The 26,335-nt window shown below is 47.0% G+C and overlaps 1 protein-coding gene across 1 annotated transcript in view; it reads right to left on the bottom strand.

The window, feature by feature from the left end:
• Positions 1–1,868: 1,868 nt before the first annotated feature.
• Positions 1,869–26,335, bottom strand: part of SORD (sorbitol dehydrogenase) — a 30,545-nt gene continuing 6,078 nt past the window's right edge. Inside the window, exons 2-9 of the mRNA XM_076004316.1 lie at positions 24,648–24,681; positions 20,863–21,027; positions 16,173–16,332; positions 11,711–11,829; positions 8,836–8,901; positions 7,994–8,169; positions 4,225–4,346; positions 1,869–3,336 (exon numbers count right to left, since the gene is read on the bottom strand). Coding sequence (XP_075860431.1) covers positions 3,171–3,336; positions 4,225–4,346; positions 7,994–8,169; positions 8,836–8,901; positions 11,711–11,829; positions 16,173–16,332; positions 20,863–21,027; positions 24,648–24,681 — 1,008 coding nt within the window. The 3' untranslated portion in view covers positions 1,869–3,170. The remainder of the gene's footprint in view (positions 3,337–4,224; positions 4,347–7,993; positions 8,170–8,835; positions 8,902–11,710; positions 11,830–16,172; positions 16,333–20,862; positions 21,028–24,647; positions 24,682–26,335) is intronic.

The following is a 26,335-nucleotide window of genomic DNA, read 5'->3' as shown; positions in this document are numbered from 1 at the left end:
AACAAGGATTATAAAATAGTATGTAGAAGGACCCAGTTTCTTCAACATAATAAAGGCACTTAAACCAAAATAGAGAGGACCTATATTAGATTTAAAGAGGCTTAGGAGACATATAAACCACATATCACCTGTTTACATCCTGATTCCAGCAAACTTGGGGTTAAAAAGTAAACTTTTCTTTTTTTTAAAAAGAAAATTAAAGAAAATTCGATACAGATTGATTAGGTGTCAGATGATATGAGGAATTATTAGTTTTGGGGGTATAATAATGGAAACTAATAATTGTGATTTATAAAAAAGAGTTTTTATCTGTTATGAGTGAAAATGAAAAAGAGCAGGTAGAGTACATTCCCATGTATGTTTATAAATACACGCACATGTTTTCTATGTATAGAAACGCATGGAAGGGGCTGCAGGAAGCCGAGGAATTCACTCCTATTGCCCCACCACCTCCACTAAGAGCTCAATCAACATTGATTGACTCAACAAATCAGTCCCGGAACCAAGAATGTGAATTCCCCACAGCTCCCGAACCTTGAGGCCAGGCTGCCTGTGTGCTCTGTCACCAGTTCCTGGCACCTGGTTCGCTTTTAGTCAACACTGAGGGACCCACCCAGCCAGTATTACCAGCACTAGGGAGAGGGTGTAAGGTCAGAGAGCTGGGAAGAAGGACCCTGCAGGAAACCTGGAGGGTAGCAGGGGACGGCTGCCCCATGCACCCCAAAGGACAAAGGAGACACACTGGAGCCTGCGATTTCCTCTTGTGGTCCACCTTTGGCCATGGCAGATGCTGATGTAAAGTCACTTCTGGTCCCAATCCCTGGTTCTGACCATCTTTCCCTCCCAGATTTCCCTGCAAAGCAGAGTTCTGCATTTTCTCTTCTGTTTCCTATTTTGTGCAAAGGAGACTTATCAGGGAGTTGGTGGAGCAAAAGGTCAGCAGAGGCAGAGGCAGATAGGGCATGTATTGGATATTTGCTTTTCCCCAGAACTATCCTCTGCTCGTGATGTCAGCCTAGACTCAGAGGCCAAATGACAGGGAAGCAATGCCCATCTAGCCCTGGTAAGATAGCTAGGACCAAGGCTGGGCCTGGCTACAGGTGGCAAGGTCTGGTCAAGGCTACCCCTGGGTGGCAGGCAGGTCTCCACCATCCTTGTCCCCCTCTACACACTGAATTATTCCGAGGGCTCAGGGAGGAGCACGATGGAGAAGGGGCAGCAGTGAAGTGGCTTGGCGAGGAGCTCAGTGCTCACTGAAGTGCCTCCAGGCCATGAGATGGTCCCTGGTGCAGCCACTGCCCCTTCCCTCTCTTCTACTGGCTCAGTCACTGAACTCCTTCCCTGGGCACCGGAAAGCCGGTACATGGGTACAGGTGTGTGGAGATTGGTGCTCCTGCTGAGACCGCGCAGTGCACCTTCCAGCCAGGAGCTGCTTGGTGGGGGTGGTGAGCAGACTTTGTCCTCTGTCTGGACTCAACAGGCCTGTGAGAAGCAGCATGCTGTAAAGGATCTGATGCCAGGATTCCTGGGTTCTACCTAATCCTGAGCCAGCCACTAATTTACTGTGTGATTTGCCAAGTCACTTCCCCAACGAGCCTTGGTTTCCTCCCTTGTTAACTGAAGGGTTGTTTGTGCTAGACAGTCTTAAGTTCTCTTCCAGCACTTACATTTTCCTTATCTGCAAAATAATCATATATTTGGTTTGCTGTGAGGATTAGCGATGATTCATGTAAATTTCCAATAGTCAATGAAATTATATTTGGGTGCAGAAAATGTGTCACCTTCAAAAATCCTGGGATCCTTCCCTTTGTGAAACAGGTAACGTAGATCCTTTCTTCCTTGCAAAGGGGCATAAACGGCAGCAGGAGTCAGACACCACCAACAGAATTTATTACGCAAAGCAGTTTGAGAAATTCTAGGCGTAGGTCTCATCCAGTTACAAGAAAACCAGAACCTCTTTAAACCTGCCCTCAACCCACAGGTGAAGTGAGGGATTAAAGGCTACAGCCCAAATTATATCAGGGCTGCTATATCCTCATTCTTGATTAATAATCTCAAAGTCACAAGTGGGCATGATGTAATTTGGCTCAAAATGTTACGCAGAAGACCTCAACAATTAAAATAAGACAAGTTCAGAGATATCATTCCAATAACAGAAAGATGCTGAGAGCTTTTAACTGGCTACGAGAGGGGGAAAGATCTTCTGTTTATAATAGCCAGAATCAAATGGAACTGTCTAATAATCATCAGAGAGTGTAAGCCTACGAGGAGATGCTAATCCTGCAGGGTGGGGAAGTTTATGAGGTGACCAAACCTCCTGGGCTAGTCAGAGGCACTATTTAAGGTCTTCCTGTAAATGTCCTCAGCTAGGAGATTCCTGGCTGCCCAGTGACAAGGGAAGGTGCCTAAGGGTAGGGGTGGGGGTGTTGGGTGGGCAGCTGGCTCTTCACCTGGCAAATGAAATAGCAGTTCTCAGCAGCTGAAGAAGGGATTTTGAAGAAGTGTTGAGAATTCCGCTCATTGTTTCCACATTGGGGATTGCAAGCTGATTTGATCTCACATGAAATTTTGGCTCTATTCATTTCATTCTTTTTAAAATTATCCTGGACCCAGGAAAGTTAGTCCCTTTTCTTATTCTCCTTTTAGCATCAGACCGAACAGCACTTATCTCCAGAAACATTGCGCTCTAAACTAAAACTGCTGACAATCCCTCATCGCAGACACGGAGTGGCAGATTTTTATGAAAATCAGTTTCTGGGCCAGTTAAGTCTTGACAAAGGTGTCTCTTCATAACTTAGCCTCCAGGTGCCTCCTGGCCAGTCGTGGTGGAACCAGGAACCAGAAAGACTGATTTCTCCCGTGACTCAAGGAAGGCACTCCAGGAACAAGGGCATTTCCCGGCACCTGCCTGTCAGACCCTGCTCTGTTTGCTGAACTTTCCTCAGCATGAACAGGTCATTCAGGCTACAAGTTCCCCAAAACTATCCCTACTTGTGTATTTAAGGAACACTAACTCCTCTGGATAAGGCCTTCTGTTTACAAAGAATTATAATTAATAATTATTGAATCACCATTCAAAAGAAACTTTGGCATCAAACCCACACCTACCCCTGCCCAGCCTGTTGGCCCTGAGGTGCTGAGAGGGGGGATGAGGGCAAGTCCAATTAACATCAAGGATTCTGGTCATTGGGGTCACACTTGATCATGACTTTCACTCCCACTCCCTTCTTGGATGTTTCAAAAGCCTCCACAGCTTTCTCAAGAGGAAACCTATGGGTGACTAAGGACTTTACATTCACAGTCTTGGACGCCAGCATCGAAATCGCCACTGGCCACCTGGAAAAGATCACAAACATTACAAATTCAGCCTTCAAGATGACAAAGCCAGGTTCCCCAAAACTACCAGGCACAAGATCAGCTTGGCCATATCTATTTACGGCACTGTGGTTGTGCAAGGCCAATTTTACAGACCAACAGTGGAGGAAGGGACCTCACGGCTTGCAGGGGTACAGAGCCTGTTTCCATTGCCCCCACACCTTACCCCGCCATGTCTGCCGTGGAGACTACCATTTCTTTGGCATGAAGGCATATTATGGAGGCCGCTGAGAAAAGGCAGATAAGCTACAGGGAGGAGGTGCAGGATAATCCAGTCATACCCATTAGCGGCTCTGCTTGGCAGAGTTTGCTGGAAAACTGGTGCTCTGCTGAGGGCATGGAGATGCAGACTCTAACACTGGGAGTGAGGGACACTGCTGGGAGGGATGTCCCAGACAGAGGGCCCCAGCAGGGGAGAGGGTGGAGCAGTAGAACCTGGGTGGGGTGAATTCAAACTCCCTGGCTCTCTTGGGTGGGCCCTGGGGCTCAGAAATGGGGGCCACATGGCTTAATTTCTTGCTTTTGTCCTCCTTTCCTTCTTCCCTTTAAGGGGGAAAATGGAGGCTTGGCTACTTAAGGAAATGGAAAAGAGAAGGCCTGGGTGATGAGTGGCAGACACTTAAAAAGAGCATGCTTCAAAATCTCCCTCCCTCTCTCCTTGTGTCCCTTTCTTTAACCAGGAGTGAATGTTCTCTCTTTGGATCTCTAGCATATCACACGACTGTCAGTATGGCCACAGAGTGACCCTAATGAATAAACAGGCAGAGACTCTTGGTCCCAGAGGTGGTGTGGGGCCTGCCCTGGTCTGGCGGGAGGCTGGCCACGTGGGCTCACCCACAGCATACTCACGTGTTGCAGTATCGGAACACGCCCCTGATATCCACTTCCCGGACGGCTGCGTTCAAAAGGGGTACAGTGTTCATCTCAGAGCCCAGCCCCACGAGTACCACGGTCCCACCGGAAGCAGTGGCCTGAAGAAGTCAGAACAAGAAAACTCAAAAGATAGGAACACACAGACTTCTCACTTACAATAGCACACTGTTGTCACACAGATGTGCTTCTAGTTCCATCTATTGAGTATCCAAAACTCCAGAGAATAGGAATCTTGCTGTACCTCTAAGCATTTCAGCAGGTCAACCAAACCCACCAGAGCAGCAGAGTAAACATTACTTTCTGTAAAGATCCTGAAATAGGCCAGGCACAGTGGCTCACACCTGTAATCCTAACACTCTGGGAGGCCAAGGTGGGTGGATGGCTCAAGGTCAGGAGTTTGAACCAGCCTGAGCAAGAGTGAGACCCCATCTCTACTATAAATAGAAAGAAATTAATTGGCCAACTAAAAATATATAGAAAAAATTAGCTGCGCATGGTGGTACATGCCTCCCGAGTAGTCCCAGCTACTCAGGAGGCTGAGGCAGAAGGATTGCTTGAACCAGAGGTTGAGGTTGCTGTGAGCTAGGCTGACACTATGGCACTATAGCCTGGGCAAAGAGTGAGACTCTGTCTCAATAAATAAATAAATAAATAAATAAATAATCCTAAAATAACATACTTGACCAATGGAGAGCCAGTCACAGTGGGAACATCTTCCAAAGCTTTATAAATTCTGTACCAGAGGACGGGCACCGTGGCTCACGCCTGTAACCCTAGCACTCTGGGTGGCGGAGGCGGGCGGATTGCTCAAGGTCAGGAGTTCAAAACCAGCCTGAGCAACAGCGAGACCCCATCTCTACTATAAATAGAAAGAAATTAATTGGCTAACTAACATATATAGAAAAAATTGGCCGGGCATGGTGGCGCATGCCTGTAGTCCCAGCTACTTGGGAGGCGAAGGCAGGAGGATTGCTTGAGCCCAGAAGTTTGAGGTTGCTGTGAGCTAGGCTGATGCCACGGCACTCACACTAGTATGGGCAAAAAAGCAAGCCTCTATCTCAAAAAAAAAATAAAATAAAATAAAATAAATAAATTCAGTACCAGATACTGGCCTCAGCCACTTCCGCGTCTCAGCACCTGCTCCTCCCCCAGAGCGCAGCTCGGCAAGGCACGACCTTCACCCACCTCTGAGGAGCCACCCTCTTAGCTCACCGTTGGAGAAAACTAGCAGACACCATACAAATGGGGAGGGCCACTGGAAGTCTGTGGTTTAAAAATGGCTTTACATGTGCAGGTGGGCAGCTAGAAATATTTCTGTTCCACAGATGTTCATCCCAATCATAATGGATTTTGTCTTCCTGGAATGTTTATGTGCCTTGTTGCTTCCCTCAGGGGTGGCGGTGATATTTCTCCTATGATTTCCACATAATCCCACGTGAATGCTGTCCCTGCTCCAGAGCTTTCTGGGTATCACTGTGCTCAAAGTCGTGAGAAACAGAAAAATGGGTGATTCGTCCATGCTGTTTTCAGTATAGTCAGCAGCAGCAGCAACCACTTACGGGGAATATTCCAAGAGCTAAACGGTGGGGCTGTGAAAAGGCACCGGTCACAGCCCCCTCTCTGGGAGGAAGCATACGCCGTAGGGAGAGCCCTGCAGTGCAAGGCAAAGAGGCAAAACTTGGGGCATGGGTAGTGTGGGGGACTCGCTCCATTGCTCCTTTTGAACTGTGGTGCCCGGGTCTTGCCCTCTCTGCCAGTTTTCTAGGGGCACCGTTTCCCCACTCGCACTCCCTCTCTACCTGGGGAGGAGGAGGAACACCACCAACTGGACATCCTGAGCTGCCAGGAGGCCAGCAGTTTGCTGACCACGGCCACGGAATGGTCAGGCTACCTGGCCATCATCCTGTGGGTGTGGCCTCCCTACCAAGGAGATGACATCAATTTGGGCCCAAGGCAACAGCCATGTCTCCATGTAAACACTATCCTTTCATTACCTGGGCCAAAGGTGATGCTCAGATATGCCCATATTTGGTGCTTCTGCCTGACCTGCCCGTTGTTGGCCTGTAGCATTCTACAGCACCTATCATGCATGAATGCTCCACTCCCCACGTCAGGAGAGATGCTACTTCAGGCCTGGTGAGGCCCTTGGGTCACATTCACCTCCACACCCAGCTCCAGTACCTGGCAACTGAGCCCCAATTGTCAACAGCTGGAGATGACAACTGATCCAAATGCTCGAAGGGAAGGGCAGAAGAGGAAGGAAAATATGTCCTTTAAGTCCTTCGCCTTATACTGCCTCTCTGTGGAATGGAGGTCACTGACCTACCAACCAACAACTTGAAAGAAGCAGGCACACCTCACTCATTGTTGCCACAGCCCTCAGAGTGCCCAGTACAGAGCCTGGCACACTGCGGGTGTCCATGACGTGGCATGGGTAAATAGATCACACACAGATCCACCATGCCTCTCTCAGTTTTGGGTTCTCCTCGCCCCTTCCCACATGGTGGCCACTGTCTGTGACTCCAGCTGAAACTCAGGACAGGGCCAAAGTGTCACCTGCTCCCCAAAGTCTACCACTTCCTCAGCCCCTAGCGCCACTGGACACCTTGGTAGGAGGAGGTCAGGCAGCCCTGAGGGTGCCAGGCCTGAGGGTGTGCCACACAGCTCGAGGGCTAGCGTGCCCGGATGGCCTTGAGTACTGCGGAGTGTCCTCGAGCATGAGCCAGCTGTGACTCAGAAGGAAGGAGGAAGCCCAGGCTGCTGTGGGATGCTGCCTGGGAGGCAGGGGTGGGAGTCCCCTGTGGTGGCAGCTGCCTGCTCCCCACCCCTGCCCAGCCCTTCCCACCCTTGCACAGCTGTGGCTGGGGCTCAACTCCTAAGCAGACAGTTGGGGAAGCTCAGGCCCTGGGGCCAGGCAGGGCTGGCCTGAGCCCAACCCCACTTATGGCGGTTTGCTGGAGGCAGAGGTTAAGGTCATGGTGACTTGCCTCAAGCAAACCACAACTCTCCTGGTGTAAAATGATAACTGATTTTCAGAGCTATTGTGCAGATTAGGCATCATGTTTACAAAGTGCCCAGCAGAGCACCTGACATACAGTAGGGCTCAGAACCTACAAGTTATGCTTTTCCCCCTCTTTTCCTCATACTTTGACCTGTCAATGCCACTCCTCCTCCCACCCGTAACTCCCTGCCAACTTCCCATAAGTCGCTGGTGGGCAGCTGGGGAGCAAATCAGGCACTGGCAGCCCTACCCCAAGCTCTGGGAGGGAGCACAGCAGTAGCCAGCCGTGACCCTGAAAAATCACCTCACCTTTGAGACTAACTAAATCCATAGCTGTCATTTTGCATTGTGACTCAAAGACCCCAGATTTCCCTAATAAAAGAGGGGATTTCCCCCCATTCAAGGGAGGCGTGGTTACCAGTTCTTCCTGTTGTCTTACCAAAAGCATTACACTTTTATGATTGCAGATACAATCATGAAAGCAATCCCATCCCAAAGGTGTGGGCCACTTAGCATTTTTCAAGGCCCATGTGTATTTGTTATCTTCTTTGAACATCAAGATAACCCAATGACAATGTGAGGTACACGAGAGGTAAGAGAACAGGGAGCCAAGAGAAGGATCAATTCTGCTGGAGGGGCAGTTGTGCACAGCAGGCAGTGGAAAGGCTTGATCCGGGAACTCCTTACTTCTGCCCTGTCCACTCCCCTCCTCTGGTTCCCCAAAGCTGCCCGTGTCCCACTCACGTAGATGCCAGCCTGGATGCAGGTTTCCGCCCCGGTGCACTCAATGGTGACATCCGGCTTGCACCCCAGCAGACCTTCCACTTTACTGGCGACCTCCTGAGGGGTTTCCTTGGTGACCTGGAGGACTAAATCAGCCCCGACTTCCTTGGCTTTGGACAATCGAGAAGACGACAGATCTAAAGGTGAAAAGAAGTTTCTTTCAAACCAAGAAACCGGTGACAGATTAGGAAGAAAATAAAATGGGGGTGCAAGGTCTGATGGCAACAAAGCTCTGGTGCACTGAGTGGTGTTGGTGAGTCCAACACACATGTGCTCACGCCCTCACATACTGCCATACATACCACACAGGTGCAACACACACACACACACACATGGTCACAGGTAACGACTCCTCATGAAACACACACTCATACCTTCTACACACTGCACGACACTCCTCACCTCGCACTTCTCACAGACAAGCTCTCCTGACACGTACACTCTCACGTCCCTTTCGTGTCTCCCGCCCCTACCACACCACACCCACCTTCATCCATATCACACACACCACCACCTCCACAGGGGCTGAGCCCGGTCTTAGGACCAGGGGGCAGTATAGGCACCTGAGGACCACCCAAAAAGAACCACAGCCCCTTCGCCATAGCAGCCAGCCCCACCCGTCACAAAAGACCCTCAATCCTGAGCCCTGAGTTGGTTATCCCGGGTGGGCTTTCCAATCCTGGGACCCAAGAGGGAGGAGGAGGAGCCCCTTTAGAAATCCAGTACCTCATGCCCCTGACCCGAACTGTAGGTCCTGCTGTTTCCCCCAGAAAGGAGATTTTAAAAGAAGAAAACCTTCTTACCAGTCACCACTACTTGAGCTGCTCCCATTGCTTTGGCCACAAGCAAACTGACCAGCCCTATTGGCCCTAAAGAAAACAGAACATGGGACATGTTTGTGAAATCTTAATCATCAGCTCTCCCCTTGTCCAGGATGCAGATGGGAACTGTATCTTTTGTATGTCACTAACATCTATCCCAGTGCCTGGCACATGATAAGACCTTAACAAAGAGGCCAGGCATGGTAGCTCACGCCTGTAATCCTAGCACTCTGGGAGGCCGAGGAGGATGGATTGTTTGAGCTCAGGAGTTTGAGACCAGCCTGAGCAAGAGTGAAACTTCGTCTCTACTGAAAAATAGAAAGAAATTAGCCGGACATGGTGGTGCATGCCTGTAGTCCCAGCCACTTGGGAGGCTGAGGCAGGAGGATCGCTTGAGCCCAGAAGTTTGAGGTTGCTGTGAGCTAGGCTGATGCCCAGGCAAAAAAGTGAGACTCTGTCTGAAAAAAAAAAAAAATTTTTTTAACAACTGCTCATTGTATGCATAAGACAATGAATGCATGAGGAATTGCTCTCTACATGAAATATGCTCCTACTGCTGGGTTTTATTTAATCTTCTCAAACCTCAGAGCTAGAAATTTTCCACTTACTCTTGGGCACTGCTTGGAGATAATCTCAAAGAACCACAGGATTCAAGGAAACATACTTATTCAGAGAATAAGAAACCTCAGAGGGTCTGGCCTCATTTTCCTGTTTTCTCTTTGAACCCCACTTTAGTGAGAACCTGTCATACCTTCCCAAGGAGAGACATATCTTTCCTGGGTGCCCTCTGAGGATCACCCTGGAGGGTGTCCTTAAGAGAGCTGGCCCCTTGGGTTGACCTGGCTGCTCAGGCAGCTCCGGGATACCCAGGTGTCCAAGAATTAGCCTGAGAACAGCTGCTTCCCCACAGCATCTATGTGCTCGGTGACACTATGGTCTTAACATACAACACAGACCCACAAAATGAAGCAATGCAGAATATCTTTAGGGATTTGTTTTTTGTACACACCCCTGGAAAACAATTTTGTATGTTCCCCCAGAAAACAACACACTGGAAAATAATACTTCAAATGTCCAAAAAGGGTGATTAGTTGAACAAACTACAGTGGAATACCACACAGTTATTAAAAATTATGCCATAACTCTTTTATCTATCGGCATGAAGAAATTCTCATAGTATATTGATCTTTTTTAAAGAGTAGGTAAAAGGAAGCATATTTAGCATGGTCTCATTAAAAAAAAACAAAAAACAGGCCGGGCGCGGTGGCTCAAGCCTGTAATCCTAGCACTCTGGGAGGCCGAGGCGGGCGGATTGCTCGAGGTCAGGAGTTCGAAACCAGCCTGAGCAAGAGCGAGACCCCGTCTCTACTATAAATAGAAAGAAATTAATTGGCCAACTTATATATATATATATAAAATTAGCCGGGCATGGTGGCGCATGCCTGTAGTCCCAGCTACTCGGGAGGCTGAGGCAGAAGGATTGCTTGAGCCCAGGAGTTTGAGGTTGCTGTGAGCTAGGCTGACGCCATGGCACTCACTCTAGCCTGTGCAACAAAGTGAGACTCTGTCTCAAAAAAAAAAAAAACAAAAACAAAAACAAAAAAAAACAAAAACTAAAGGATTCTATACTTTTTTTTGAGACAAGGTCTCGCTGTGTTGCCTGGGCTGGAGTGCAGTGACGCAATCACAGCTCCCTGCAACTTCAAACTCCTGGGCTCAAGTGATCCTCCTGCCTCAGCCTCCCAAGTAGCTGGGACTACAGGCACATGCCACAACACCCAGCTAATTTTTTTAATGCTTTATAGAGATGGGGTCTAACTATGTTGTCCAGGTTGGTCATAAGAGTCTCATGCTCTACCGATTGAGCTAGCCGGGCCCCATTCCAGGTTGGTCTTAAACCCCTGGACTCAAACAATCCTTCTGCCTCCGCCTCCCAAAGTGCTGGGATTACAGGTGTGAGTCATTGCTCCTAGCTCTGAACCAAAATATTAAAATATTAACAGTAGTTTTCTCAGGCTAATGGGTAGTATGTGTCTGTGTGTGCACGTATGCGCGCACATGCACGTGTATGGTATGTATGACCTATTTTCCTTTTCTACGGCAAAAAGGTACTACCTGGGCACATGTTTAAAAGCATCTGTCACCTGAGTCCTGCAGTCCGCTGGCTCATTGAGGCAAGTCTACTCCATATCCATGGCTCAGGAAGCCCTGTGGTCATTTACTTGCCAAAGAAAATCATTCACAAATACATATAGGAACATGGATCACACCCACAGGATGTGTGAGCTACTGTCTGGGTCACAAGCAGTTCCAAGCCTAGCATGATTCGGTCTGGGGCTACCACGGCTCATTCCAGGTGGCTGGAGACAGGCAGAGAAGGCAGCCAGCCACATCCCACTGCAGGCAGAGTGACGGCTCACGGTGGTGTGGACCCGCACACCTCCCACTGACCAGGAGCAGGGTCTACCTCATCATGGATGGACTAGGCCATTTACTTCATTGATATGATAGCAAAGCTCAAAGAAGTTGCCATTCCCTTTACTACCAAAAATATTTCCCTAGTTTCTTGTCAAGGGTTGATAAAAAAAAAAAAAAAAAAAAAATCACAAGATTCATTCTTTAAATAAACAAAAGGGTTATGTTGCTTAGGAAATATAATGTTAGTCGCTATCATGTCTGCAGATATTCGTGTATTTAGCTAAGTGCTGGTTACTCAGGGAATGGGACATTGTAATCCTCCCATACCCAGAAGGATTCTAGAACGAACCCTAGCCCATGGAGGGGGAATGTGATGGGCAGAGGGGTCCCCATATTCCCAGTCAAAGATCCCATAACCAGGATGTTGTCTGTTTCTTACCAGCTCCGCACACAAAGACCTTGTTCCCCAAGGTGACTCCAGCTCGCCTGCAGGCATGGATCCCCACTGACAGTGGCTCAATCAGGGCCCCCTCCTCAAAGGTGACATTGTCAGGAAGCCTGAGAGTCATTCAACACACACAGTTAGAGCCTCTAAGTTAACCATAATACTGACAATACTATTATATTGTATATGCCCCATGTGACTATTAATATAGCTAACATTTACTGAGCATTTATGTGCAGGGCAATGTGCTAAGCAATTTACATACATTCAATCTTTTAAATCTTTGCAATAGCTCTGTGGTAAGCATTCCCGTTCTACAGATGAGGAAACTAAGGCCTGGAGGGTTAAATTAGCTTGTTGCAAACGTTCAAAGCCAGTGAGGGGCCCAAAGGGGGCAAATTAGAAGCCAGACTCCTCGGATTCCAGAACGGATGCCACACTGCTCCCCCTCTGAATATCGTTTGCCTTGGAGAAATCTCTTCAGTGAATATGGATAACATTATGTTTTCTTGAACGTGCTATCCAAGCTAAGGTTATGGTGGTTGTTATTAATAAATGAAAAGTTCATTTAACAAGGAGTTAACATACCCACATTCCGGTATCTCATCTGCTTCTCAAACTCATAGCCTTTCTGGTTTCCCTCTTGCAACCAATTCCGATTACCAGCAGCTTTATACAACGGCGGTTTAGCAGCAGGCATCACTCTGTCCCCACTGTCCCCATATTACACATTCCAGAAGAACCACGTCTAATGATAGCAGCTGCCTATCTGTCCCAGGACTGGTTAAGATGGGAAAGGGCCTGTTCCACGTAGCTGGTTAAGTGCTGTGTCACCCTCACCACTGGGTAAAGATGGGTTTTCGCTTCCACTGGCACCTTGGCCCTACCAACAATCCCATCGGTGATGACAGCAAATGTTTGCAGAAGGCTTTACAGATTAGGGAGCATTCTCATCCATTATCTCATTTAATCCTCATGATAACCCTGTTAGGCAAGAAGGGCAGGCTTTATTTTTAACTTATTTTACAGAAGAGGAAACTGCAGCTCAATGACATTAAGAGATCTGCCCAAAGTTACGAGGCTAGGGAGTGGAAAAGCAAGACTTGAACCCACATCTCCTGATTCTACATCCTCTGCCTGTCCCACATGAGCTGCCTCCTGGTGCAGCCAGCACTGTAGCTACCATCCAATTTCTGCTAGTTTCTCACTGCCCAGTGTTTACCCAGTGTCCCCAAACTCCACACACAGGAACATGAAAGCCCTCAAGTTCCAGAGAGCAATAAAGGTGGCAGCCAAGCCATGTGCTCATGCACACAATCCTCTCGTCACTGTTCTCAGTCTTTGATGGAATAACTCACAGGGTCCACCTGTCACTGTCCTCAGCGAAGGCCTGCAGTGGCCTGGCACCCACCACTGCTTCTCCTCCCCTCTGCTTCTCCCCCATCATTTCCCCCTCTGTAATCCACCCTGCACGCACCAATTCTACATAATGCCAAAAGTTGAAAATGAAATAATGAAGATTCCCAAACTCTCTCCAGGACCCACACACACAGGCCCCCACCCACGCCTGCCCCTCCACACCGGGGCCTCCTGTGCAGCCTGTAATGGCTCTAAGCTGAGGGTGGCAGTTGAACTACACCAAGGAGAGTTGGGATTGGGAAAGGGGATGAGAGAGGATTGTTATCCGGAGAGGATTCTACGGATTAAGCAGATACTGCCTCATCCCACCTGCACGAGACACAGCCAACACAGCCAACTGTGTGGGAAAGCCTCCTGGCATGGAGGCAGGAACGCAGACAAGGAGTCCTGGGGCCTGGTCCCTCTGCCACTGACCTTCACAGAGTCATGCCACCGGGTCCTCCCTCCCCAACCTTGTCCAGTAGGGGTGACAGGGATGAGAAGACTCTAAGTTCCCTCGCAGCCCCAATCTTCCATGACTTTATAAACACCAGAGAATGACAGAGCAACTTGGTGGTTTTTACAATAGGGTTCAGGAAACAGGTAAAATGGAGTAAAGGATGCTTGAAAGGCCAAGCGGGAAGCAGGAAGGTAGAAAGAAAATAGGTGGGGCTGGACACAGTGGCTCACGCCTTGTAATCCAGTGCTCTGGGAGGCAGAGCAGAGCCAGGGGGATGGCTTGAGGCCAGGAGTTCAAGGTTACAGTGAGCTATGATGATGCCACTGCACTCCAGCCGGGGTGACAGAGTGAGACCCTGCCTCTTAAAAAAAAGAGAGAAAGAAAATAGGACAGGTAGGTAGGAAAATAAAGAGGCTGTGAAAGTATAGGAATCCTTATAGAGAGAAATCAGAGAGGAGGGATTAGGTCCAGGGCTGGCCTGGGGACATAGGCAGAAAGTACCCTAGGAGGAGAGGAGGCACAGCTGCACGGCCCCCAGAGACCCTTCCTGGCCATCCTCAGCCCTCCCACTGCCATTGCCAACCAGAACATTCCCTCCAGTCCCACCCCCACCACTGTTCCCTACTAACTGTCGGCACAGGCTCCCTTTCAGGCCTAATCCTGTACCTCCACCCCACAGACCACGGCTATGACACAGCTTGGTACCATTATTGAGCACCTACTGTGTGCCAGATGTCATGCTGACTATTTGGTATGCCTTCCTCACTGAAACTCATCAATAATTCTGTGAGGGAGGTGCTGTTAATATTTCCATTTCACAGGCAAGGATATTGAGGTTACAAAATTTAACCCTTTGAACTCGGATGTCGAGTGTGACTCCACACGGTTAGGTAGAATAAAGGAATCAAGAAAAAAGCAAGTGAGTGCAAAGGGTTAAGTAACTTGCACGAGGTCACACAGTTGTAAATGGCAGAGACCAGCGGTTAGTCTTGGGCTTCACCACAATGCTCTTGTGCCTGCCATGAAAATGTTGGTTGGTGCCTTAACTTGGAAATGGCCCAGAAAAAGATGGGCTGATTCAGAAACCACTTGCTGAAAGGTGGGTTCTGCCCACATAACCTGATCTCTTCTAGAACAGGTTCACAATGTTGACTTAAATGTATCACAAGGGCTCTGGCCTGTGACTCCTCTCAAGGCTTCCAGTGGGCACTAGAAAAACTCAGATCTGTGAGGCTGCTCCTATGACTGGCACCTGGCCTCCATCAGACAAGCCACATCCTGGCTGACAGCCATCACCAGGCCAGGCTGGGGTGGGAGGAAAGCACACCAGGGTGTGGTCAGAGGGAACACAGCACGTCCGCACCCCAGAGCACCATGGCTGGGCCAACACAGAAGGTGTAGCTCTTTGCTCCTTCCAGACACAACTTCTCCCCAAAACCTTTCAGGGTGGACAGTTGGGTAGGGTAGGGTAGTGGGCACAGGGCAGGAGCTTGAGAATCACAGAGAACCCAGTTTGACTCCTGGTTCTGCTCCGTGCTTGAGTCAATTAGCCTTTTTCTGCCTCAGTTAACCCTTTCATAAAGAATGGTGCCCACCTCCCCACTATTTGTGTGAAGGTTAAATAAGATAAGACATGCAAAGTAGTTATTAGCATAAGGGCAGGCACGTAATAATAATCACCATGACTTTATCTGCATTGCTGTATTTAATATTGTGGTGGTTAAATGAAATGGAAGCAGAGGAAGGTTAGATCAGATTCCCAAAGTCATTCATTAGGAGGGATTGGATCCAGGGTCCCAGAGCTCATGCCCTGGTACCATACAGTGATTCCTCAGTAATCGGTAGCCGTTGGTGTCATTGGGTGTGGGTTTTTTTTATTTTTATTTTTTTTTTGAGACAGTCTCATTTTGATGCCCAGGCTAGAGTGAGTGCCATGGTGTCAGCCTAGCTCACAGCAACCTCAGAGTCCTGGGCTTAAGCAATTCTGCTGCCTCAGCCTCCCAAGTAGCTGGGACTACAGGCATGCGCCACCATGCCCAGTTAATTTTTTCTATGTATTTTAGTTGGCCAATTAATTTCTTTCTATTTATAGTAGAGACGGGTCTCGCTCTTGCTCAGGCTGGTTTTGAACTCCTGAACTTCGAGCAATCCGCCTTCCTCAGTCTCCCAGAGTGCTAGGATTACAGGCGGGAGCCACCGTGCCGGGCCCATTGGGTGTTACTACTGTTGAGGACACTATTGTTATAGATCCCCTCTCTGGTGGCTGCAATGAACACCAATAATGGAGGATTAACCATGGTGATGTCTCTCTCCAGGATGGCTGGACAGAGTGAGTGATTTCAGCAGCAACTTTCTATGGTTGCTGTAGGTGAGGTAAAGTGAGACTGAAAGACCAAAATCAACCCCTGTGAGTCACTCTTATCCTACTGAGGCTACCCTCCATCGATGCCACCAAGAAGGACAGCCGGCCAGGGGGATGCCTTGAGTTTAGAATGACCAGCTAAAAAGACTCATGAAATCACCATGGGAAATTAGAAGAAAGTTCCCCAACCAAACAGAGGGACAGAGGTCCCAGGTGGCACAGCCATGGGTACTAACTTGTAGCAAAAGTCTGCATTGTGCTTGTAGAACCTGCAGAGGTTCCCATGATCAGGGGGTGTAGCACAGAAGAAGATGGTTGGTGACAGATTGTACCGGCCAACCTTGCAGAATTCATCCGTTTCTCGGGGAGCCCCAGGTTCAATGGCAACTCGATCACCTGGAGCAGAAAACAAAGTGCTATGTCTGAGGAAGGGAGCAGAGTCTGCCCACTCCTTGGCCTGATGATCCTGGTTCTTTGTTTTCCAGCCTTTGAAAACAAGAGCAGAGGCAAAGATGTTGTGAAGGCATGCAAACTCACAGGCACCTGCCAGCTGGGAGAATCTAGCAGCTAGATTCTAGCCCAACAAGCCACCCTCCTTCTTGGGGACTCAGGATGTCCCAGGCAAGCAAGGAAGCAAAAGAAGCAGCATAGACTCACACTCTGGGAGAAAAGGACCAGCCCACTTCTCCACAGCCACGTTTGGACTGCCCTTTTGCCAACTGAGTGACAAGCCAGCCCACCCCTCCAGCTCCAGTCATTTCCCAGCTTACGAAACACAGAACCAGTCCCCTCTTGAAGACAAGCCAGCTCCACTTCCTATCTCACACTGCTGCAAAAGAGGGAGTTCGTGCACAGAGTTTGCAGACATTTTTCCTTCACCTGTTTTAAAAATATGGGGCAAGGCCCTTACAAAAACAAGAGCTATGGCTGGGTGTAGTGGCTCATGCCTGTAATCCTGGCACTCTGGGAGGCCGAGGCAGGAGGATCTCTTGAGCTCAGGAGTTCAAGACTAGCCTGAGCAAGAGGTAGAACCTATATCTAAAAATAGAAAAATTAGCTGGGCTTCTCGGCCTGCTGCAGTACCAGCTCCTTTGGAAGCTGAGGCAGGACGATTAGTTGATCCCAAGAGTTTGAGGTTGCAGTAAGCTACGATGATGCCACCTCTACCTAGGGAAACACAGTGGGACTCTGTCTCAAAAAAAAAAAAAAAGGAAATAAGCATTTAAAAATTTATAACTTAAAAAAAACCTAGGAGTTGTGATTATTTCTTAATGTTCAGTCTGCTTGTGTTTAGACAATAACTAGGAGTCAGCCAATTTCTGGTTAGCAGAACCATGAAGGCCAGTGACCTGAGGAGGCCGCTGGGGCCCATGCACAGCTACTCCGTTGTAGTTCTACGCTGGGCCTCACCACTTCTGCTTGGAAACCCAGCCTTACTTAGAATAACTCTGTTTCTTTTCCTACCTTTTATTATGAATATTTAAAAGCACTCGACAAAGTTCAAAGAATTATACAGTGAACACCAGACACCCTCCACCTAAATTCTTCAAGGACCATTTAGCGATGTTTGTTTCATCACATATCCACCCATCTACCCCTCCACCCTATCTCTGCTTCCATCAGTCCAACTTCTTTTCTGATGCATTTCAAAGGAGGCTGTGGACATCAGTATACTTCACCCTTAAATACTTCATTCTGCATACGCATTAACTAGAGTTCAACATTTATGTATGGTTCTTCCTCAAGGTAAAAATAAAATGCTCACATTCTAAACTGAGCTGTTAGGTAAATTTTAATAAATGCATTCACCTTTGTAATATAAACCCCCATCAAAATACAGAACATTACCACTATCTCAGCAATCTCATTCCTTTGTGTCCCTTCTCCGCCCCAAGAGGGTGGGAATGTTTTGATCTTTTTCACCACAGATTAGTATTACCTGTTCTAGCACATCACAAAAATAGGTTCATATGGTATGTACTCTTATGAATTTGGCTTCTTTTAGCATAATGCTTTCCAGATTGATCTATGTTAACTGTGGTATCAACAGTTTGTTCCTTTAAAGTGTGGAAGAATAGTGTCCACTATAGGAGCATACCACATTCAGTTTAGCCATTCTCCTGCTGAAGGACACCTGGTTGCTCCCAGTATTCTAGCTGTTTTTGTGAATGCCTCGCCTGCCTCCTCATCCAGGATGGGAGTTCCTCAGGACTTGTCCGTCTTTTGCTCCGTATTTATTCCTCCATAGTGCCTAGCATTGAGCTAGACACATTTTTATTGCTCAACATAAAATTTGTGAGTTGGGGGAAAGAAAACCATGGGACACACAAACGTCATTAATATCTAGAAGGGCATTACTTATTGGCAAAAATTTCCCCTGGAAAGTGGCAAGTAAAAGCTGTTGGTTAAAGAGAAAGTAGCATTTTTCTTTTGTAAAAGAAAGGGAGAAAGATATGAACAATTTAAGGCAAACAGCTGAGATTTGGGGATGGTTCAGATGGTTCATCTTCATGCTGGTACCCAGCCCAGCATGGGAGAGCTCCACTTATACTGTCAGTACAGTGGACGGCCTCCATGTTTGCAGAAAATAGAAAACAGACTTATATGAGGGTTTTAATATCACAGGTATTGTTGCTACACGTCAAAGAAAGTCACAACTAGATTTAAACTCCATCTGACAGTGACCCATACCAACTAATCAGAGACCAGCCTAGAAACCCTGGCAGACCCTCCTGCCTGAGCCAAGCTCCAACTCCACAGTGAGGAGCAGAAATCTCCCCTTCTAGTGTCCAGGAACTAAGCTGGAGACCAACAGGGCTGGACGCGAGCAAGGCAGGAGGCCTTGTGGCAAAAACCCAGGGGAGGACCTCCAGGCCTTATCCTGCCACAGTGCCTGGCTGCTAAGGAACGGCCTGACTGACAGACTCCCTAGGGAACAAAGACTTTAACCCACTACACAGCATAGACTGTACTAATGGTGGCAGGATCAAGACTTGCCATTTATCAAGTGCCCACAGCGGACCAGGCACTAGGCAAAGCACATCACAAAAATCTCCCTTCTTCGTCACCACAAACCAGTGTGGTACTGTTATCTTGGCTTTAGAGATGAGGAAACAGAAGCTCAGGTGGTCACACAGTCATAAGCTGTGGAGATTTGTCTGTGCATTCTCCTCCATACTAGTGTTAGGGGCCCCTGGGCCTGGGGAGGTGTTAGCAGCCGGGTAAGGCCTGGTGAGGCCATGGGAGGCCTGGCCTGTAATCAGCAGAGACATGTTAAGTTATTTTTAGTCTCTTTTTGTATTGAAAGTACTCACAGACTAGTGCAGAGTCCTGGCAGGCACACAGTGCTCATTAAAAGTAGTGGTGGTAATGGTGATAGTAATAGTAGTACTATACAATTATAATAACTCTTTTTATTATATTTATCATTATTATAATTATCTGAACTCATTATTATACAGGAAATTCAAACTATAAGATAGATAGACTGTATATCAACGAGGAAATTTCTGTGCCTCAGATTTATTGATTTACATGTTTCAATTATGTAAATGAACATTTAGAAATACTCAATGAGTTTTCTTCTTCCTACCTTAATTGATTAGAATTTTTTTTTTTTTTTTTTTGAGACAGAGTCTCACTTTGTTGCCTGGGCTAGAGTACCATGGCGTCAGCCTAGTTCACAGCAACCTCAAACTCCTAGGCTCAAGCACTCCTTCCGTCTCAGCCTCCCAAGTAACTGGGGCTACAGGCATGTGCCACCATGCTCGGCTAATTTTTTCTATATGTTTTTAGTTGGCCAATTAATTTCTTTCTATTTTTAGTGGACACAGGGTCTCGCTCTTGCTCAGGCTGGTTTCAAACTCCTGACCTTGAGCGAGCCTCCTGCCTCGGCCTCCCAGAGTGCTAGGATTACAGGCATGAGCCACTGCTTCCTGCCAGTTGATTAGAACTTTAAGTCAAAGTTAACATATGACACACTTTAAACAATTTTGTATTCTAAGAAAAAGTACCCATAGAAATCCCTGTGACCACTAAAATGGGTCCATAGATGTCTCTTCTTTCTGTCTCCTCTGACTCCCTCTACTTTCTCTGCTGCCCAATGAACTTTCTGAAAATTCTACCTATACCAGGGATGAAGAACCTGTGACCTTAAGGCCACATGTGGCCTTCTAGGTCCTTAAGTGCAGCTTTTTGCCTGGATCCAAATTTTACAGAACAAATCCTTTTATTTTTATTAATAAAAAAAATAAATATAAGACCTGAAACTATAAAAATACTAAAAGGAAACATAGGGGGAAAGCTGCATGGCAATGGTCTGGGAAGAGATTTCCTGGATGTGACCTCAAAAGACAGGCAACAAAAGCAAAAATAGACAAATGAGATTGCATCAAACTGAAAAGTTTCTGTACAACATAGGAAATAATAGAGCGAAAAGATAACATAAGGATTATGAGAAAACATTTGCAATTCATACACTAGATAAAATGCATCTTGTATGAGCTGGTTTCCCAGCTACCTAATAAAAATCAAACACTGCATCCAAGGCCCCCATGATGGATCCCAGCATGTGAAGGCAGTTTATGGTTCTGTGCCTGGAATGTTTTCTCCACCCCTTTACCTGGCTTATTTCTTACTTGCCTTCAGAAGTTGGATTAATCATCCCTTCCTCAAATGAGCCAGGGGGTCTGGGTAAAACACACCAATAACACCCTGTATTTTCCTTCACTGCCCTTAACACACTGTGGCTAAGTAACTGCATGTCTGTCCCAGGTCTGTCATCCCCTGTGGAAGGTCAGACCATGACTGTCTTGTTCACTGCTGGACCCCAGAGCTTCACAGAGGTCCTGGCCTGGAGAAAGCATGCACCAATACTTATGTTGTTGAATGAATACAAAAATCAGCTAGCTGAAGGACTGTGCTGACCTGGTTTGAGGTGCTTCACCAATGATCCCACTTTTGCGACAGTTCCCGAAGCTTCATGCCCTAGCACCATGGGTTTTTCCACAACAAAATTCCCAATTCGTCCATGCTGCCAGTAGTGGACATCTGAGCCGCAGATTCCAACAGAATGCATCTTCAGTAGTACCTCTGATAACAGAAAAGAGGAGAAAACCAGTGAGGGAGGGAGCAACCCTTATATCACTCTGAGGTACCCGTGCTTTCCTTCTGGACAGGGGAGAGGGCTGGGTTATGAAGGCCAGGTACAAAATTTATACCGTAGAGGAAAACAAGCTGTAGAGCCACCCCGATTAAGTCTCACAAGGGGCAGGGAATGGTGGTGACTCACAGTGCCTGTAATCGCAGCACTTTGGGAGGCCAAGGTGAGAGGATCATTTAAGCCCAGGAGTTTGAGACCAGCCTGGGCTACATATTGAGACTCTTTCTCTACAAAAAACTAAAAAATAAGAATTAGCCAGGTGTGGTGGCACACGTCTGCAGTCCCAACTACTTGGGAGCCTGAGGTAAGAGGATTTCCTGAGCCCAGGAGTTCAAGGATGCAGTGGGCTATGATCACACCACTGCACTCCAGCCTGGGCAACAGAACAAGACCCTGTCGGGCAAAAAAAGCTTCCACATAGCAAATGAACTTCATGTGATCATTAATTTTATGTGTCAACTTGGCTAGGGTATAGTGCCCCGCTGTTTAGTCTGACACCAGTGTAGGTATTTTTGTGAAGGTATTTTTTAGGTGTGATTCACATTTAAACCAGTAGACACTGAGTAAAGCCAGATTACTCTCCATAAGATGAGTGGGCCTCAACCAATCAGTTTGAAGGCCTTAAAAACAAAAACTGAGGTGTCCTGAAGGAAAACGAATTCTCCTCAAGACTGCAACATCCACTCTTACCGGAATCCTGCTGGCCTGCCCTACAAACTTCACACTTGCCAGCCTCCCACCCCTATGATCACATGAGCCAATTCCTTAAAATAAATCAATCTCTCTCTCTCCATACACCCCCTACTGATTCTGTTTCTCTGGAAAACCCTGATCAATACACTGGGTAAACAAGATATGATTAGTAGGATCAAATGTACTAAACAATTAAGAGAACAAACTGTTTTCCAGGAGATAAATGTTTCCAGACAATTAATATGCTTTGCCAGATAAGAGAAAGAACTGTTTTCCAGGAGATAGATGTTTCCGGACAATTAATATGCTCTGCCTGATTCTTCCCTGTTCGTGAGAATGAGTCTGGCAGAATCTCAGCTTGACAACACTATGTGAACTATCAGGCTGGGTTCTTCATGCCTGTTTTTTCTAAAAAGGTACAGCTTTATTTAAACCACCCAAAGATTTCAACTGGTATCTTCCCTTCAAGGGTTTAAAAAAAGTGAGATTTGGTGGTACTGTTGTCAGTTTTTCAAGTTTGAATTAATGCTACTGAGCCTCTTTGCCAAAAGTATTACGGGCCTAGTCTGACTGAGATGACTATGTTACAAATCTCTCCCTGAGAAAACACCCTGTCTCAGAAAGACAAAGAGACCCAGAAGCTCTGCTACGCATTCAGATGTCTTACATGCTCCCTTGCCACTGACCACCAGCAAACCACCAAGTGTGGCTCTGTAGAACTTCCTTCCTCTGTGGTTTTGGTGACTGCAGTAAGAAATGGCAGGGTGAATTTTGAGATCAAAGGTAGAGAAGGTCATTTGAATTAGGAAAACTGTCTCATAGTTTCCTCTCTTGAAGTGACCAATTTAGTAAGAGATTAGATTTGACTTGCTGGAACACTCATGGAAATGTACTCTTTTCCCACCTTCCAATTCAAGTATAGCAAGAGACAAGAAAGCAGAATGCTGCTTCAGAGAGAGAAGCTGTACCAGGATCCTTTGGGTCCAAGATAGCCTTTGTTTGGCCACTTCTGGAATCAACAAACAACTTTTCAGGACACGGTGAGCCTCTTTGAACGTGATCATAATTATCTCGGTGCAAGTGGGTAAACCCTGAACATACATTACTTGCTAAGCACTGATAGAACAGCTATATTCTATCTAGTCTATATTCTTATCACTTACAAGTCAATAATCCAACTGAACTTTTTTTTTTTTTTTTTGAGACAGAGGCTCACTTTGTTGCCCAGGCTAGAGTGAGTGCCATGGCATCAGCCTCGCTCACAGCATCTCAAACTCCTGGGCTCAAGCGATCCTCCTGCCTCAGCCTCCCAAGTAGCTGGGACTACAGGCACGTGCCACCATGCCCGGCTAATTTTTTCTCTATATATTAGTTGGCCAATTAATTTCTTTCTATTTATAGTAGAGACGGGATCTCACTCTAGCTCAGGCTGGTTTCAAACTCCTGACCTCGGGCAATCCGCCCGCCTTGGCCTCCCGGAGTGCTAGGATTACAGGCGTGAGCCACCGCGCCCAGCCCCAACTGAACTTTTGAGTAGCAAAGCTCTGAAGCCACCAGGAAAGCTGCCTTCATGTGATGTTCACACAGAAGCTACAGTTTTGGGGTGAGATATGACAGAGTGGAAAAGGACATCCCCAACTTCTCAAAGTCAGAAAGGGGCTAGGTGCTGGGTGGGGAAGATGAACTCTGCCCAGTGCCGCCAGCCTCACTCCAGAGTCATGTGGATTATAAAGAAAGGGGATCCCAGGGATACAAGGGATTAAAAAACTGTCAGCAGGGATCTGCCCTAGCCAACAGGGCAGTATGTCCTCCCCGGGAACACACGCCACCCCAGGCGTCAGCATGTCAGCTGAATCTGGCGGGCACACCCAGTAAGAGTCCTGGAAGGAGTGGAGCAAAGGTGTAAGGAACCCTGCCCCAGTCTGCTCACTCACCTTTCGTGCTGGGTTGATTATGGTAGGAGGCAGGGCTCCATGCAGCACCCCACCTCTACTGGACAGAGGTCTTGGGTTGCCCCACTCTTCGGTCTCAGGCCTTCCTAGGGAGTGGGGAGAGGCTGGCACTATGCTCCCTTTGCTAATTAAACGATCATGTTCTGTAGACTCACTCCTTTTCAAAATTTGGATTAGAATTAAAACATATTTGGCAGCTAGGCGCAGTGGCTCACGCCTGTAATCCTAGCACTCTGGGAGGCCAAGGTGGGCGGATTGCTTGAGGTCAGGAGTTCAAAACCAGCCTGAGCAAGAGCGAGACCCCGTCTCTACTATAAAGAGAAAGAAATTAATTGGCCAACTAATATATAGAGAAAAAATTAGCCGGGCATGGTGGTGCATGCCTGTAGTCCCAGCTACTCAGGAGGCTGAGGCAGCAGGATTGCATGAGTCCAGGAGTTTGAGGTTGCTGTGAGCGAGGCTGACGCCACGGCACTCACTCTAGCCTGGGCAACAAAGCAAGACTCTTTCTCAAAAAAAAAAAAAAAAAAAAAAAAGGCATATTTGAAACTCCAATAGTTGCTTATAGTAGATGGGGTACTCTGTTGTTAGCTCCAAAGAAGAATAATTCTGCTTTTGGTCCATACACTTTACATCAAAAATTCTTTGGGACAAGTCAGCATTCTGTTACAGTATTTTTCTGGTTCTGTCACTACTTCTTTTGTTTCACGTGGCAGCCAAAATAAACCTACCCACCCAGTCATGCTGTGGACAATGGACTAGGACTAGGTTCTCAGCCTAAAAACACCATAGTCGTTTAAGGGAGGAAAATGTAAGAAACAGTAGGAAAAGAGAACAATACACACATGTCTCCAGGGGAAACAATAGGAAAAATAAAATATAAATCAAGTTTCCTAAGAACCTACCATTTGGGCCTGGTTCAGGGATAGGATAGTTCTCCTAAAAGAAACAAAATAGAAAAAGTCATTTAGAATGCATAATAACTTTGCCTTAATAACATTTTCCATTTTTAAACAACTCAAATGGAGTTTCATTTAAATATTTCTTCTTAGAATTAGCACAAGCTCAGACCATACTGCTGCCAGTTGCATTCCTGAGGGGGTACATGAAATGCACGCTGGAAAACCTGCCTAGCCCTCAACACTTTTCTGTATAATAGAGCAACTGACACAAACAATGGCATGCACATACACACTCAGAAAGAGGACAGAGGACCTCACTGGTTGTTGTTAGGGATGTGTCACAGGGGGAGATGAATTTCTGAAGCTGGGTTCCCTCCCTGGGAAACTGCTAACTGCCCTACAAGCCGAAGGCCCAATCCTAGCCCAGAAGAGCCGACTCTAATTGCTGACCTCATCCCACCACCGGTGCAACTTGCCCAGGACTAAGAAAAAACTATGCTCCATGTACCCCCAGGCAGAAAAGGTATTTGGGTCTCTAGATTTGCCATCCATATCAGATCCTTCCCTCCTGGAAAAACACACTCTTAGATACAGATTTGTTTGGTCTGCCAAATTCCTCCAGGGAAAGGATGAGGGCTTTCCACTCTTGACAGGTGGAAGGCGTATTGGTGCTACTGACCATTTCCCTTTTTATCAGCACCAAGACTGATACCTGGTCCTCTCTTCCAAAACCTCCCGTGTGGAGTTTTAGGGGCCCCTTGGAAACACATAAGACCTGCATTTTGGCCACTCTCACAGGGTCAAAAAGCAATGTGAGCCATTCTGGTGTTTATATCTAGCAGTAGTAGCAGTGGCCGCAGTAGTAGCATTGGTTTAGTAAGGTTTTTTTCCTGGTTGCCAACTGGCTAGGAAAGCCCTGGTGACAAGGAAGAAGGCCACTGACTGGCCAAAGCCAAGTGGTGGTATCATCCTTTGAATGTCGTCAAGGAGAGGAAGGATGGGTGCAGTGGCTCACACCTGTAATCCTAGCACTCTGGGAAGCAAGGTGGGAGGATTACTCAAGGTCAGAAGTTCGAACCCAGCCTAAGCAAGAGTGAGACCTCGTCTCAACTAAAAATAGAAAGAAATTAATTGGCCAATTAAAAATATATTAAAAAATTTGCTGGGCAAGGTGGAGCATGCCTGTAGTGCCAGCAACTCTGGAGGCAGAGGCAGGAGGATTGCTTGAGCTCAGGAGTTTGTGGTTGCTGTGAGCTAGGCTGACGCCTCTGCACTGTAGCTCAGGTAAGAGAGTGAGACTCTGTCTCAAAAAAAAAAAAAAAAAAAAAAGAAAACAGACTTCAAAATTGGATCCCAATGCTATATATGTGCACATATTTCCCTTCCTTCTTGATTTCTCTGTCATGCAATTTTAAAAGAGAAATTTCCCCACACCCATAATTCTAGTTTCTCCCCTCAGAATAGGGCAACTTTTACAGAATGTTAAAATCCTATTTGTGATATTGTTTATTGCTCCTGCTGCCCTGAAGGGAAAATATTAGCTTTGTACCTCTTGGCCTTTCACAGACAATGGCAATACTTGCAAGATGGCAGTATTTGCTGGATTTAATTTCCTGTTTTGAATCTGAAGTGGTTTATCTGGTTTGGGTTTTGTTTTGTTGTTGAAACATAATTAAGATAAAGGCAAGGAA

Source organism: Microcebus murinus, chromosome 6 (assembly GCF_040939455.1).
Source record: "Microcebus murinus isolate Inina chromosome 6, M.murinus_Inina_mat1.0, whole genome shotgun sequence".
In the NCBI taxonomy this organism is placed as follows: domain Eukaryota; kingdom Metazoa; phylum Chordata; class Mammalia; order Primates; family Cheirogaleidae; genus Microcebus; species Microcebus murinus.
The sequence above is the reverse complement of the archived record's forward strand: the minus strand, read 5'-3'. Positions and strand labels throughout refer to the sequence as shown.